The 17,328-nt window shown below is 33.4% G+C and overlaps 1 protein-coding gene across 12 annotated transcripts in view; it reads right to left on the bottom strand.

Annotated features, from left to right (window-relative positions):
- Positions 1-17,328, bottom strand: part of LOC138703651 (phosphatidylinositol 4-phosphate 5-kinase type-1 alpha-like) — a 196,921-nt gene that overhangs the window by 52,660 nt on the left and 126,933 nt on the right. For all 12 annotated transcript variants that reach the window (XM_069831761.1, XM_069831769.1, XM_069831715.1 and 9 more), the window contains one exon: positions 10,971-11,074. In XM_069831761.1, the coding sequence (XP_069687862.1) occupies positions 10,971-11,074 (104 nt within the window). The remainder of the gene's footprint in view (positions 1-10,970; positions 11,075-17,328) is intronic.

Below are 17,328 nucleotides of genomic sequence, written 5' to 3'. Positions count from 1 at the left end.
ATGAAGTTACAATAAGTATATCATATAACGTTTTATCCACTTTGATAATTTAACTTTTTAATAAAAGTAGTTGTATCATATTTATTAGTTTTGCACATGTCTTTTGTAGAGAGGTGATTTAATTATTAGTTTCTCCCTGCGAGAGGTGATTTGTTTATGTTTTATTAGTTTAGAACATGATAGGTTTTTGTTTATAACAGAAGAACAGCAGTACTAGGAGAAATAAACAAACATGTTAAAATGAGTTCAGACAAGAATTCAGATATTGAAAATGCTGCAAATTCTGCAACTGAATGTTTAGTACCATCGAAATCTGGTAACTATGCTATAACTATAAAGTGTGGTTCACATTATGCAACCAGTTAGGTAACTGCAGTATCATTACCTAACTAGTTGCGTAACAGAAGTATCATTACCTAACTAGTTGCGTAACAGAAATATCATTACCTAACTAGTTGCGTAATGAATGTTTACATAATTTTTATTAGTGATGTAAAGTCCACATTACATAATCAAGTGGCTAAATTTGTAAATAACATCTCTCATGAAAACATTCTGAACTAAATTTTTACAATAATAAAATTAACAGATAACAGAGACATTGCAAACTCATTTACTACATACTGTATTATACTAACTGTCACAAATTACCCAAAGAGCAAAAATATACAGGAAGAATTTAAAGGACTTAAAAGAAAAAATAATGACAATGTAAAGAGAGATAAAAATGTATCTTTTTTAAATCAAATTTTTAGTTATAATAATGGGCAGTGCATTTAGTACATATGGGCGAATTCAGAAATGCATATAAAGTGTTAGTTGGAAGGCCTGAGGGGAAAAGACCTTTGGGGAGGCCGAGACGTAAATGGGATGATAATATAAAAATAGATTTGAGGGAGGTGGGATATGATGGTAGAGACTATATTAATCAGGGTAATCTGAAAGTCACTTGATAAAAACAACACACATACTGAATTTATAATGCATCTTGGCCCAAAAGCAAGGTTAGCACTACTGGTCCTTTATAATGAAGTATGGACGACATTCATGACGACTTTCTGAAAGAAGGCTTTTATTATCCCTGTTTTGAAAAATGACAAACCTGTCCCAGATATTAAGAGTTATAGACCAATATCATTGACTTATGCTACTGCAAAACTATTGGAGACGATGGTTTCTAACAAACTCGAATGTTACTTAAAATCTCACATTCTTACCACCTCTTGCTAAGCAGGTGTCAGGGAACTACAATCAACAAATGAACAAGTCTTTCGCCTCAGCCAAAATATAATCTTTTTGACTTCCAAGAAACTATTAAATAAATTACATCAATAAGAAATAGGAGATAAATGTTTCACTGGATTTCAGATCTTATAACACGATTCTGTACTATTAAATTTAATAATGCTAATTCTTCATATAGGGTTACCACAAGGTGCAGTAATCATATCAATGGTATCCCACAAATACATCTTAAAAAAAGTAACATGAAAGTTTCTCTATTTGCTGATGATCTTGTCATGTAAACCTCTAAAACAAGAAGATATTCCTCAATTAGTAACTACTGCTCAAAATTCATTAATGATAAAAATAATCCATCCATAAACCACAAAAGAAATAAATTAAAATCATCAGTACCAGTTGCAGAAGACACAGCTCTGCAGTATATATTGACTACATCCCAACTCTGGCTAATAGAAGCAAGAATCTATAATGAACACCAATCAAAATACCCCTCATTTCTCATGAAAAACAAGAACTGAAAAGACTAGACTGGACTATAATGGACTTTATGTTCAGCAAACAGCTGGATACATTAAGAAGATTGATTTTTTCTTTAGGAAAAAAAAAATCACCAGCCATTGCTGGTTGCTGCACTGAAATAAATTCGTAATTAACCACTATGAAAATGAACTGTTAAACTGAGTGTTAGTACTAACTGTGCACAGTTCAACGGAACTGTAACTTGGTGAAAGATGGAGTGACTTTTGGGTGAGAACAAGGTTAATGGTTGGAGGTGAGTGAAATCCTCTCGGCGGGCCACTCTTTGTCCAAATAGCATTTTTCCTTCACTTCGAGTGCTAAATTTAAAAAGGATGTCTAAAGTTATCTTGCCCTTCAAGCAATGATACTGGGAAGTTTTTCTAGCATTTACATGAATGAACAGAAATGTCGCAAAATAATAACTAAAGTAAAATTAGTTCAAGAGCTCCAATAAGTGTCGAGGACTGTGTAATGAGTACAGCTGCTTTCGGGTAATCCATCGTGTCCTGAAACTTGACACAGTGCATTACTCAAAAGCATAATTCTAAACAAAAAACGAAAGATTTATCTTCTAAATGATGAGTAATTCATATTTATTACCATCCATCCTGCGCCATTATCTCCTGGCTAGTTGCCTCATGAGTGAAGCCTTACTGGTATCATTTTGAGGTTTCAACCTGTCTTCGGACAGTTGACTAAACAACAACAATAAGTACGCAGGGTAGTGTAACTTATTAAATAAATTTTAATTGTCTCGAAATCTGTAACTGACTACAATGCATGTTTCAATATTGCCATACAATATGTACATGAGATTTTCCTTGCAACATTACGAAAGTAACACTAGGATTGTTCATTATACTCACAAAAACCAAAGATTACAAAATTAATTTTTTAAGAAAAAAGTTGTTTTCTAATGGCCGCTTTTGGGATCATTTAATCCATTTTGCTTCTTGCCTTCCAATAAAGAGCACTCAGACTTCTGCACTGCTGTGCTTCTTTCTTCAGTTTAGTACACTGAAGCAAATGTTCTTTGTTCACTGACGATCCTGGTATCTTGCACAGTGGACATTCTTCTGTGTTGTAAATTCCAATCTTGCAAAGATGTGATGCAAGATAGTGATGTCCTGTATTCAACCTGAAAATAGCTACGGCTTGAAAGCACAATTCACATGAATTTTCTCCCTTACTTTTCACAATCAAAATAGTAGAATAGTCAATAGATTTATTATTGCATGGAGTCTTCTAGAAACAGAGTTCGTCAAATTAAACGTCAGATTGGCACAAATTTTATTCCATTCTTCAGTGAGCACTCTCCAAAGATCTTGTTTGCATGAAATATGGTGTGTTCTAATTTTTTTATCCAGATGATCCATCAGATTGATATGTAGAGACTGAGGAGGGGTCTGAAGATGTTTCAGGGTGTAGTGATGAAGCCACCTTGGGATCGTTGTCCTGCATGACATTATAGCTGTCTGCAATCCCCTATTTCCTCAGCACTAGTTTTAGATAAGCTTTCAGTACATCAATATAAGAATGCTGGTCCATATCGAAGACTGAGGAGAGGTCTGCAGATGTTTCAGGTGTTGTTAAGAAATCACCTTTGGTTCATTGTCCTACATGAAATTATAGATGTCTCCAATCCCCATTTCCTCAGCATTACGTTTTAGACAGTCTTACAGTATAGCAACATAAGAATGCTGGTTCTCGATTCCATTGATAAAGTGCAGCGATCCCATGCTGACAATGCTCATGCACATTATGCTCACCCAAACTAACAGAAAACTTTCACTGTGTTTCACTGTAGAACAAAGTTTTCTTTTTGAAGTTCGGTATTCTTTTTCCTTCAAATCGTAAAATCTTTCATCTGAAGAAAACATATTCAACTTGCTCTCGTCTGTGGACATCTCAATGTTATTACAGGTGTTCACATATTTTTCACCATATCTAATCTCTTCTCTCTCTGTTGATCTTATTCACAAAATATTTTCTTCTAGCTACTCTTCCATGATATTCATCATTTCTCAAATAACTGTGAATGATACTGTCATTTTCATTTAATTGTAATTCTTCTACAAGTTCATTGGCATTTTCCACAGCAGTTAAAAGGAAATCTTTCTTGACTTTTCTTAGAATTGTTCGTCCATCTCCTTCAGATATTTTTCTTGGGCCCCCAGTTTTCCTCGTGTTTCTCAATGTTTTCTTTTTACTATATTCATCAATGATGGGCAAATCCAGAAATGCATATAGAGTGTTAGTTGGGAGGCTGGAGGGAAAAAGAGCTTTGGGAGGATAATATTAAAATGGATTTGAGGGAAGTGGGTATGATGATGGGTGACAATGAATCTTCGGGTTCCTTAAGTAAGTAAGTATATCCATCAATGATACCAAGGATTGCTGTTCTCACTCTTAACAATATTAGAAATTTCACGTAACAAAAAACTTACCAATTAACTGACACATGCTTGTAAAGACGTTCATTTAAATGTCTACCGAAATATTTATCTTTCAGTAAAAACTGTATCATATCAAACAATACTAGCTATAAATACAGTGTTCAATTGCTTCAAATTAACTATGCTGACGAACATTTGGCTTAATTTTTATGTCGTACATGAAAATGAAGGTGCATGCTTCAAATTTACTTGTATACAGGATGAATTACCCTGTAGTTACATTTTTTATTACAGTCCAGGTTTAAGGTTGCAACTCCTTTCAAAATTATACTTATTCAGAAGTGTGATAGATCTTTGTGATATAAATTTGAATACTGGTTTTTCATAACATCAATAATCCCAATATAACTCAGAGGAAGTTTTGGTCTCTTTATATTCCTCAAAATGAAGGCTAAATCCATTTAGGTATAAATAGTAAACTATGTTTTCAGATTCAATATAATATTTCCAACAAATACATAAACATTTCTTACTATAAAATTTGTGACGTAATGTGTTGTTTCTGTTGATCTAATATGAAGATTTTTATTACATAAATTTTTCCCTAGTGAGTGATTTATGTATTTTATTGACAGGAACACTTGTATTCAACCCCAGGCATTCCAGAAGAAGTTCTAGATTTAATATTTTGCCAGTGAAACATAATTTGCGTAAATTGTTCTCTACAAATCCGAATATTTGCAGGCGTTCTTCTAAACAATAATGTTTTGAAGCTAGTCTAAAGTGAGCCAATGCTTCCTTTCTTGAATTTTGTTGTATGAATATAACTGTTTTCTTTATGTTGGAGTACTTTTTGTTTTGTATTTCTTTGCTGAGAGTATCCAAATATTTCTGTTTTGTACTGACCTCAACGGTATTTAGTTTTTCGAACTAATAATAGTAGTAGTAGTAGTAGTAGTAGTAGTAATAATAATAATAATAATAACAATAATAATAATAATAATAATAATAATAATAATACATATTAATGCAATACATTTATATACACAATAAAGATTCAATGACCAAGTAGAGCATGTTAGTATCATCAATAAATATTATGATTACATCTCAGATTAATTTATTTGGCTCCAAGGGCCATAATCGATTAAACACACAATAAAAATAATTGCTCTAAGATTTTTTTTTTTTTTTAGAATGTCCTCTGTTTAGTTAATATGTTTATAATACTGTATTTACAGTAATAGATGCATTGCATAATGTAAGTAGCCCCATTTTTGACAGCAATATGTAGGCAAAAAAAAAAAATTCCCGCATAATGTACACTTTGCATTTTATACCTAGTGTTTTCTTATTTGTATTCAGTTTAGATTATACAATACTACATTTTTTATTAATTTCATATGTTTCGCATTTTACATTATTATTGCTCGTAAGAGTTAGATATATTGATGCTCTTGAAGTCGTACTACTGATCATTTTCAATATTACTTGAATGTTAGACGTCAAAACCATATGTAATTATCATGTGGGATGACAGGTAGTTATTATTTTCTCCCCTAACATTTTTTCATCGCATATAATATACATCCTGGATTTTTAATTAAAAAATTAAGGAAACAAGTGCGTCTGTTGTGCGAATAATGCGGTAAGATATAAAGTAACATCATTTTTTTTATTTTAATATTAAAAGTATTTCTTATGAATATTTGTTGCAACATGACACGTAGATTTTTTTTTTTTTTTCCAATCAAATCAAGATATATAAACTCATTACAAAATTAAAAAACCCCTACAATACCTAACTATGTAAGAAATCCCTTTTGTTCATGTCAATATACAATACAGGTAACATTTAAACCGTGTCTTAAAGTCGGATACCGAATAATAAACTTACTATTTCAGAGAGCATAGCAGAAGGTAGACATGCAAATTAACGTTATATTTTCTCACTCACTCTACTATATATATGAGACAAACACACACCATACATACATACATACATACATACATACATACTGTAAGAAGTAACTAGATGCAAAGAAAGGTAAAATGCAAATCTTACGGTTGCCAAAGGAGGAACTGTAATTCTTATACACTTAATGCAGCACAAGAAGCAAATTTAAATATTCATGTATTTTTCAAATTTTTGTAATTATGTAAATTACATTTTTGCAAAGTAACTATTTTAATATTATGAAAAATTATTATGATCTGATATACAGAAATATGTGGATTTTTTCTATGTTCAAATGTACATTCTTTTTCCTAACACAATTGAAATAATTCTGATTTAAGTATTACTTTCATGTCATTTACTCATTTTATACAAGAGTTTATATAATAACTACGTAATACATGGCAGCAATACAGCAGGGTATTAAACTCTTTTCTCGTCCTCCTTGTACTCTGTCCATTCCAATAAAATTAGCTTCTAATAACATTTTACAGTAAATGTTATTTTATCTTCATTGTTGGATACACTCTTTTAACACTTGATTAATCACTGATTAACGTTAAAATTCCTTACTGTGTTAATATTATAAAAAGTACCATAGGAATGTTGAAGAGTCTGTGTATCATGGATCGAAATTCTGCGTGTTTGCACTGTGTGGGGTGATTGGAGGTGTTGTGTATGTGTGTTATAGTGGTAGTGGGTTTCCTGTATATTTTTTATTTAAGTCTGTTGTCTGTTTTTGTTATTGTGATGTCTAAGAAATTTATGGATTTGTTTTTTCTATTTCTAGAGTGTAGTGTAGTTTTGGATGTATTTTGTTTATGTGTTTATGTAGGTTTTCAATCTGTCTTTTGTTTCCTTTGTATATTATTAGTACGTCGTCTACGTATTTGTGCCAGTAAATGATGATGCCTGCATGTTTACTGTTGTCCTTATTTAGAATATGCGTCTCTTCTATGTTGTGTAAGAAAATTTCGGCTAGAATGCTGGAGATGGGCGACCCCATGAGTAGGCCTTCAGTTTGGGTGTAGTATTTGTTTTTGTAAGTAATTTTGCTTGGTGATAGTGTCTGTAATTTGGAGGATTTCTTTGATAAGTTTTTGTGGTATGTTGTTACTGTTGAGCATTAATTGTTTTAGTATATGTAGTGTTTCTTTTACTGGTATGTTAGTGTATAGGTTGGTTATGTCGACTGTTGCTAGTGTTGTGCTGTGTGAGATGTGTGTTCTTGATTTTATTAGGTCTATATTGTTCTTTACTGATGTGGAGTTTACAAGTGTTAAGCTATTTCGTATGATTTTGTCCATGTATGTTGGTAATTTGTGTGCTGGTGCATTTCGGTAATTTACTAGCAGTCTGATAGATATGTTATTTTATGTCCTAAATTAATTTCCTATATGTCTTTCCAAAGGAAGAAAAGCTTCAAACTTTAAAAATCTCTTACATGGAACATTTATATATAAGGTAATTGGAAGAAGACATGAGGGGGTGTCAGACTGTTGTATTTCACTTCATATAATAAAAGAATCACAATTTACTCTAACAATTTCTGTTATGTTACATAAATTCCACATCCATCAACTAAAAAGTAAATACAATATATAAACTCTATATAATAGTCTTTAAGTACTTTCTGAACAAAAAGTTATTCCAAATTTTTATCAACAGTAATCTCACTAGAGGTTTTGATTTATCTAGAAAAAATCAAAACTCGAGTGGGATTTAATTGACTATTACACGATTAGAAGAAAGTAGGCTATATAAAGATTAGAAGTAACAAAGTGTACAATAAAATATTAATTGGCTTACGAAAATACAACTGTCTTCAAATGTATTATTGTACCATCTCAACATTACACTAGATGGCAGTAGTGTTTTATGATGATGTTTTCTTGTTACCGGTATCAGTTGTGCCAACTATGGAATCATCATTGAACTCTGTGGCCTGTTACTAGTCAAGAAGGCTTTGTTGATTCAGTTTCATTTTTATTAAGACAGTTGCATTCCACTTCAATTATCCGAATCCCAGTAATCAACGTCACTTGATAGATGATTTTCAATAAATCTTAATATTAAACAATCTCTGATACGTGACTATCCATAATATCATATAGCAGAAGCTATTACATAACCTTACTAATATACACAAGTGTTAGAAAAGTTTTATTTAACGACGATGACATAAAAAATAAACATGAATAATTTTAAAAGGAATAATTATTGAATGTACAATTTTCAAATTTGAATGTGGTTGGTGGTTCAATTGATGTTATATTGGACGTGTGCATAATAGAAGTGGAACTCGTTGATTTAGGCCTACATGCTGTATTCAACTTATTCAGGATTTCCGAATGAATAATTTTAAAAGGAATAATTATTGAATGTACAATTTTAAAATTTGAATGTGGTTGGTGGTTCAATTGATGTTATATTGGACGTGTGCGTAATAGAAGTGGAACTCGTTGATTTAGGCCTACATGGTGTATTCAACTTATTCAGGATTTCCGAATGGTGCTCTTCATTTATTTTGATTAATTCTTGTTCTTGAATACCAATGCGAGTCATATTTGAAACTGCTGTGCAACGACTGGAGTGGTTTGTAATGATATATATAGGCCTATATATTTTTTTTTTGACGTCCAGACCAGCGCAGTTTCAAATGTTGGCAAACAAAGAAACAAGTGCTAGGGACGCGATAAAATTAAACAAATGATAGGGACGCGATAAAATTAAACAAATGTTAGGGACGCGATAAAATTGTGCGATAAGCAGCCATGATTGGTTGAAATACGCCCTTTCGTACTGTTTTATTGGTCAAAAGTAGTATGACGTAGTAAGAGTGTAATAGTCACTTAAAAATATTTATAACTTATATCAGTAATAGGTAGGGATAGCAATCAATCATATACACTATAAAGTAATATTGCTAGATTGTTTATATTTAACTATGTCCCAATACGTGTCTGGTATCAGATATTTCTGGATACTTCTGTGGTGTGGGAAGCAATGCATATTATGTCCAATCACACAAGCCTTTCAAGAAGACAAAACAAATTTAAGCACAGCATCTTTTTGATAACAACTGTAATGGTAACTTGCACAGGTAATATGCTCAGTATGCAGTTCAATAGATGACTACTTGCCTCCTTTAGGTATTATTAGATAATGACTGAAAGATTTAAACTTAAGGTACGGTCACACATTGCTACTTTTGCAGCGCTGCAGTACTCGTACTGTGACGTATGAACATCGATGCAACCCGAAAAGTAGTGGTTGACAAACCAGTTGCTCTCTACTTTTTCATGTTATGTGCAGCTTAGAAGTAGCGATGTATGAACAGGGTTCTCAGGGTTGCAGCCGCAGCATTTCTGATATTGGTTTTGTTGAAACTTTTGCAATGGTTGCCATCCAAATTTATCCATGACACTTTATATTGTTTGGATATATTTTAATGTTTCACATGATGAAAATAAATTATTTGTAACAGTACCTAAATTTACAGAGTAATCGAAGTATATTTCTATAATTCTTTTTATTTATTTATTTATTTTTTAATTTTCCGTAGCGTAGTTTCAAACAGGAGGGTTGCCAATATTTCTTATGAGAATATGCTATTGGATCATTGAAATATATATGCGTTTTTCTAATAGCTTTATAATAAAAGTAATGTCAATTTCTGAATAAGTTTGGGCAGAAAAATAAATAATAGCCTAGACCTATTTGAACAAGACAATGACTAAAATTTGTAAAAGTCGATTCCCACAATAAAAAGTAAAAGGCTTCAGCAGAAATTGCTAGTGCAATGCAAATTTCAGAAGACGATGCTAAAAATAATGCATTCTCTTCGGGACCAATACAATAAGGAAATGTCACAAAATAATAATCTTCATAATGCTCGCAAAAAGTTCGTATATCGTAACATTAGGGCCTACTCATCCCCTTCATTGTAGTTCTTGGAGATTGTAACTTCAAACTGTTCTGTATTTCTATTCTTTCTTTGTCTCAGCATCGTTTGCTTTTTGTAGTTTGACATTTTGTTCTCAATTTTATAATTAAAAGAGGTGATAAGCAAGTTACTGCATGAGTTTCATAATATGAAACTCTAATGCAAACATAACCACAACATGCTATTTTTGGCTTACGTATGAACACAAGATGCAACTTTTGCAGCTGCAGTAGAAAAGTTGCGCAGCACAAGTAGCGATGTGTGACCATACCTTCAATAACATTGTAAACTATGCTTTCTCAACCATAATGTACACCATGCCTATTCAAATGCAGTTGGTGTTATTTTATCATATCAGATGTGAATGGGTGTTTAATTACATACGAAATGGTAATACTACTTTATAGTGCATATAATTCCATTACCCAGTAATAGAATTTGTTTCCTAACACTAAAGTAAACAGAATTCTGCTAGGTAAATTAATAGCTATGCAAAATAAAATGTAACTGTAATATAGAAAAATCTCTACAAACAATAACTCATAATAAAATATAATTAAAATATCAGTTTAAGTGAATAAATTAAGGTATTTCCTTCCATTCGCATTCAGTTTTTTCTTACAGTATATGTACTGTATATACACACATAACATACATATCATGTTACATTATTTTCTATCAAATGCACAAACCAGTTACAGAGCATGACTTTCTCATATGACATCAAAATTTCAGCTATTATGGATAAAAATTTGGCTTACCAGTTTAAAATTCCTATTTGCACATAATTACATGAAAAATATTCTGCATTTAAAATAACAGTTCCTTAATCTGTTTGTTTCTGACAAATACAAGCAAGTTGTAACACAGACATAAGAAACTGACAAAATTAATACATTCAACTCACCATCTCGGAATCATGTGAATTGAGTACATCTTCTGCTGATGCAGATTTGGGACCCTCACTACCTCGACGCAAGTTCAGACTTCGAACTGGGGTTGTAGGGCAACCTGTCAACAGTTGTAAAAGAGCTCAACATCTAACATTGAATTATTTTCTCTGTAATCAACATATATTTACTCCATCAAATGAGGGGCAGTGGAACGTCCTCAATTTTAAGAATTTATTTTAAATAAAAAAAAATATATAACCACTCTCCTGCTGAATGGTACACTCCACTGATTGAAAAATGTTTGTCAATCAAATATGATTCGAGATTTTCATGTTCGTGACGCGAGATTGTTGGGTGTTTGCAGTGTCACACAACCAACATTTCGGAATTACATACAAATTCCATCATCAGAGAAGGTAGCAAGAGAAGGAAACTTATCTGTTGGATTTATTAATTCTCCAAAATTGGACAATTGCAGGGTAGAGTAAATATAAGGGGCAGGACTATTGGCTAGTTTGATCCTATAAAGGGCAACAAGAAATGCATACATTTATTAGAAGATAAAAGGAAGGAAAAAGGGAGGAAAAATAAAAAGACAAGAATCAGAAATAAGAGGACTAGGGTAAAAATCAAGGATAAAATTCAAGATAGGTAATGATGCAGGAGCTATTGACCCTGAAAGAGCTTAGCCCAACTCCATATTTGTTTCAGGTCAAACATTTATTATGTGGAACTCTGAAAGAACAAGAGTTATCCTGATGTGTGTGTGTGTGTGTGTGTCTATATATATACAGTATATATATAAACCCACCAAGTATAATGCAACATGGCTGACAGCAGTTTTAAGGGTCACAGAAATTTTGAAGAACAGTTTGGGGAGAATAAGAGAGAATGTAAGAAAGAAAAAGAAAGCAAGGAAGACATCAAAAAGAAATTTGCAAGTCAGATAATCATGAGGGAACTACTGACCTCGAAAGAGTTAACATAGCTGCTTAACCAGAGACCATGTTGGTCATTGATGTTTGTCTTGCTCAGGCCAGGATAATGAACAAGAAAACTAATAGCAATATAACTAACAGACATTCTGAGTTTATTGATCTCGTAATAATTTAGCTCATCATGCTATCAATTAGATTTATAAGTTGAGGGTTCAGTACTATAACTACAGTAGTTAACTGCAAATCTAACGTTTTGAGATAATTAGAAAGCAGTTCTTATGCATCCAATGTCTTGTATCCTTCTGTATTATTTATTTCAATAAATCTTCTCACCATTTGTGAGCTGCCACGAAGGACAAAGAGTACTTTTAGCACAGAAATATAATTACCAGTTCATTGAACCATCAATTTTAATTTGAAAAATGGAAGTAATACAAAATACAGAACTGCAAATGCATTTTCAGGTCAGTAGATATATTCAAGTATAGAGTGACGTAAGTATTAAGAAAAAATAAATAAAATAAAAATAAAAGAGTTAATGTACTTAGTTTTATTTCGAATACAGATGATGTTTTAGTAGAGCAATTGTCACTTGACTTTTTCATTTAGGCTTCTGAATGAAATAATTTTTCGAAAAGGCAGCAAGATGTAATGGAACTCAGAAGACTTACTGTTCAAAACTGTAGTGAAATTATGAAACCCATGTACCATAGGACAGTCAAAAACATTAGTGTTCATTGTCATTAACAATCGAAATCGTGGTCATATTGAGCATGTAGCTACTACATTAGAACAATTTTCCATAGTGTAATCTTTATTGTGATTTATATTTAATTGAAAGTTTCTTTATAATATAATTTTCATTTAACAGCAAAATGGTGAATAACTTTGTGCACCACTCAGTATATGGTGGACATGTCTCATTACAAAAACAAAAATAATTTCATTAATTTGTGTGGTCACGAAGATGATTAAGTGATAGTGATGTATATTCCATAACCTCTCCTATCCAAATCCTATCCTCACCTACCCATGGTGCAACTTGTTATTACAGATGAGGCTCTGGGGACTGAGTTACAGTGGTATAGCTGTTCCATCATCCATGTATGGAGAAAATGTCATATATACACATAGACTTTAAGTTAGCAGCCCTACAACTAGACTTGCTCTCGATGTTGGCCAGCACCCATCGAGAGAACTTTTATTGCTTTCAAGGTTCAAGAAAATAGCCAGACAGATTTTATTACTTTTGACTCTTGCATAATATAATCATTATACGTCAGAAAGAACAGATGGATTTCACAGGGCAAGAAAATTGCAAGGATTAATCAAATCAAAAATTTATTGTTATCAACAGATTTACCAATACATGCAGTTCATTTATGATATATAAAATCATCCATATGACGTCCTTGGCTTTCGATACAGGCATCGAGGTGTTTTCTGAAGTTTGCCATCACTTTCACAGTCATAGCTGGCGGAATTGCAGAAATTTCTTCTCAAATCACTGTCTTCTATTTGTAGTCACGGGGGCGCAAGATCTGGCGAATGTGCAGGCCAAACAATTACGCCGCGATGCAAGATGATGTGCCTCAGAATGAGTTCTTCTAGGAGATTGTTTAATGCGCAGTGTGAGCAGTAGCCCCATCTTGTTGAAACCCAATGTCCTCAGCATCAACAGTAAGCTTGTTCAACCTTGGTCTCAGGAAAGTTTGTAACATTTTAACATAACGAGCACCTGTAATGGTTACTGCACGGCAGTCAACATCCTAAAAAAAACACCAAATTCTGCTACAGCACACCAAGCCGTAACTCTCCCACAGTGAAGAGATTTCTCGTGCAATTCATTAGATTGGTTCCTGCTCAATAACGGAAATTCTGTTTATCGACACAGCTGGAGAGGTGAAAATGGGCTTTGTCACTGGCCAACAGAACGGTGGTAGAAGCCACGTTCGTGAGAATATGCCAACAACAATCAACACGGTTCTCCCAATTTCCTGCATTAAGTTGTTGCACAATTGCCATTTTTTATGGGTGAAATTTAAGATCTAGAAGCAAAATGCGTCTTACCGTAGCATCAAACATTCTCAGTGCAATAGCATGTTTGAGGGCCAATCGTTGAGATGACTGGACAACCGACTGTCTTCACAGGTGTGTGCATGCTCCATGGTCGTTCAGGTAATTTCTTCTTTAAAGTTGAACCAGTGGTTCAAAATGAAGCCACCCACCGCAAAATTGTATTCCAAGTTGGAATTTTAGCGTGACGTCTGATCTCGAAATAAGTCCTGAAAGCTCATTGAATGGCGATCACAAACTCTTCATTTTTCAAAAATGTCTCTACAACAAACACATGTTGTACGCTGAACCACTTCATGTTCTCTCAACTGAAACTGCATTCTCCTGCCGACCCAACAATCGCGGTCCCCCTCCACTCTCTCTCTCCCCTTGCTGCATATCAATAAATAATTTGAAATCCATCCATTCTTTCTGATGCACCCTTTATAATTTAAATAAAATTGAAAAAAAAAAGAAAAAAAAAGACATGGAAATAGGAAATCCCAACAGCAAAAACCAAAATACTTGCATTTCGAGAAAAAGAATCTATTCCTAGCAAAATATGTCTCAATGACACAATTTTGGAAAGAGTTAACTGTTTCAATTATCTTGGATACTCCATATTTTTATTTGATGATACGGATGCAAGAAATAAAATTATCAAATTTTTAATACGGACATAAGAAAGAAAATTATCAAGTTTTTAAACATATAGGCACCATAAATTCAGTCTTCAAACCAAATTTAGTACCAGGGGCGTATTTTGCGGGCTACCGGCGGTAGCCCAAGGAAATTACAAAAGAAAAAGTTTATAATATAACATAATGTAATAATTTTGTATTATTAGTTTTACCATAGTAATTAAAATTAAAGTAATTGTTATATATATTTTGTGTAATAATAGGGTCAGCGGTAGCCCAAACCCTTTAACCAGTATACGCCACTGTTTAGTACAGAAAGAGACCAAACTGAAGATACATAAAACTCTATCCCTGTCCTACATTGTCATATGAATGTGAAGCATGGACCATCAAAGCACGAGATGCATAGAGAATCATAGTGGCAGAAATGTGCTTCATGAGAAGAACTGCATGTTATACCAGATAGAATTACAAAAAAAATTGTTTTATTTTTGTACTGAGCACTCAAACCATCAGAAAGATATATTACAGTAGCGTGCAAATTAATCCGAACACGACATATTTTTACATTTTCTGTCATTGTTGGCCTCACAGCTGCTCATACCACTTTAATTGACATCTGTAGTGCGTGTAATTCCATTGTTGAAGGTCTGTCATTATTTTTTTTTATAATATGTGACATTTTGCCTGTCGTTTTGTACTTATAAGCATTTCAGTTGTGTTGAAGACTTAATACTGCAATCCTGTGTACATTCTGTCGTCTTCACAAATGGATACAACTCCATGAAAACGGTCTAAAATTATAACATTAGCAGAGCATTCTTCTATGACACAGAGGCAAATTGCTGCAGAATGTCACATCGGTTTGGCTACTGTTAATTCGATCATAAAATGATACAGGGAGACTGGTTCCATCACACCCCAGGAAAAAGGAAACTGTGGCCGGAAAAGGAAGACTTCACCTGCAGATGATCGTTTAATTGTCAGGAAAAGTAAATCAAATCCTAGACTAACTGTTGCCGACTTAACCCGAGTGTTAATGGCTACCACTGGGGCGAATATTCACGTCACAACAGTGCGGCGTAGGCTTTTGGAAGCTGGATGAAGGGCTCGTAACCCTAAGAAGCAACTGCTAACCCCTGTTATGTGCAAAAAACTCTTAATGTGGGCAAAATTACATCAACACTGGACAGTGAATGACTGGAAGAATGTACTTTTTTCTAATGAGTCTCATTTCGAGGTCCACGGCCACCGTGTTTCTTACATACGGAAAGGATCCGAAAAAGTAACAGCAGCTCATCTCCAACAAGCACCCAAATACCCCCCCTAAAGTAATGTTTTGGGGTTGTTTTACACATGAAGGGCCTGGAGTATTAATACCTATCAAGGGAATGATGAATTCTGACAAATATATTCACTTATTGGAAACCAGAATCGTACCCCAGCTGCAAAAATCATTTCCGGATGGCACAGGTGTGTTCCAACAAGACATGGCACCATGCCATACATCTCGAAAAACTACAGAATTCTTCAACAAGAAGAATATTCAGGTACTCCCCTGGCCAGGCAACTCACCCGACATCAACCCCATTGAGAACTTGTGGTCAATTTGCAAAAGAAGAATGCAAAAAATGGATTGTTCTACAAAGGAGAAGATAATTTCTGCCCTCATTGGTGTATGGTTTCGCGATGAAGAAATGAAGAATATTTGTGGGAAATTAGTGGAATCCATGCCAAATCGTCTCAGAGCTGTTATTAGGAACAAGAGAGGCCACATAGATTACTAAGGTATGTCTTAGATCCTTTTTTTATCCCGTTTGAGTGTTTTTGCATAAGTAATTACGTTGTTCGGATTAATTTGCACGCTACTGTATTTTATGTAGTACTCCCAATTTCTGTTTGTCTTTGTTGTCCTCTTTATATTAAACCACAAAGGGATGGATTGTGACCTGTCTATTGTTCCAATGCACGTCCTGAATGAAATCCTGGATAACAAAAGCGTAATTTTCTGAAAAATTGTTTATCACTATGCAATCTCCTGACCCCAGAGATATGAACGTATAAGGCAGTAAAACTGTAAGTTTGGTTGATAATTTATCTTGAAATTACTTTTCCTACTGCAGATGGTTCAAGACTTTTTCTAGATTTAGGGTCAGGAGTCACTAAAATACCCTTTTCTGTAGTTACATGTTTAGAAATTCGTATCATGTAATTGGTGGTATCAAAACGATGTTTTATTTTTTTATAGGACCAAGTGTCAAAATTTGTTAATATTTATATTTTAAGATTTTTGTCATCTGTTTCGTGAAAAGAATCCATTAGTTTTTTGTATTATATGACACTCAATCTGAAGAAGAGTCTTCAATATGAAATATTTTATCCTTCATTATTCCTGATATTTTCTGAAACTTTTTTCGTGGATATCGTTTTTGCGACAGTTTTCTTTTCTTTATTGGTGTTTTTTCAATCGTCACTAAACTCTCATTCAATTTTGCAACATCTACGATCTATGGTTTCTACTCAAACTGAGTTACTGGAGGATGAGGAGGGAATATTATTATCTGGATATTCATTTTTTTCCTATTGTTGCAACATTGGTATCACTAGTAGCAGGGAAACACAATTCACTTACACTTTGTTCCTTAGGAAGTTTTGATATCACGGCAATTATTGCACACTTTTAGATCACGAGACAAGTTCACGCCATCCATTTTAATTTTACAAGCACAGCAAAGGAA

Source organism: Periplaneta americana, chromosome 1 (assembly GCF_040183065.1).
Source record: "Periplaneta americana isolate PAMFEO1 chromosome 1, P.americana_PAMFEO1_priV1, whole genome shotgun sequence".
NCBI classification, from domain to species: domain Eukaryota; kingdom Metazoa; phylum Arthropoda; class Insecta; order Blattodea; family Blattidae; genus Periplaneta; species Periplaneta americana.
The sequence above is the reverse complement of the archived record's forward strand: the minus strand, read 5'-3'. Positions and strand labels throughout refer to the sequence as shown.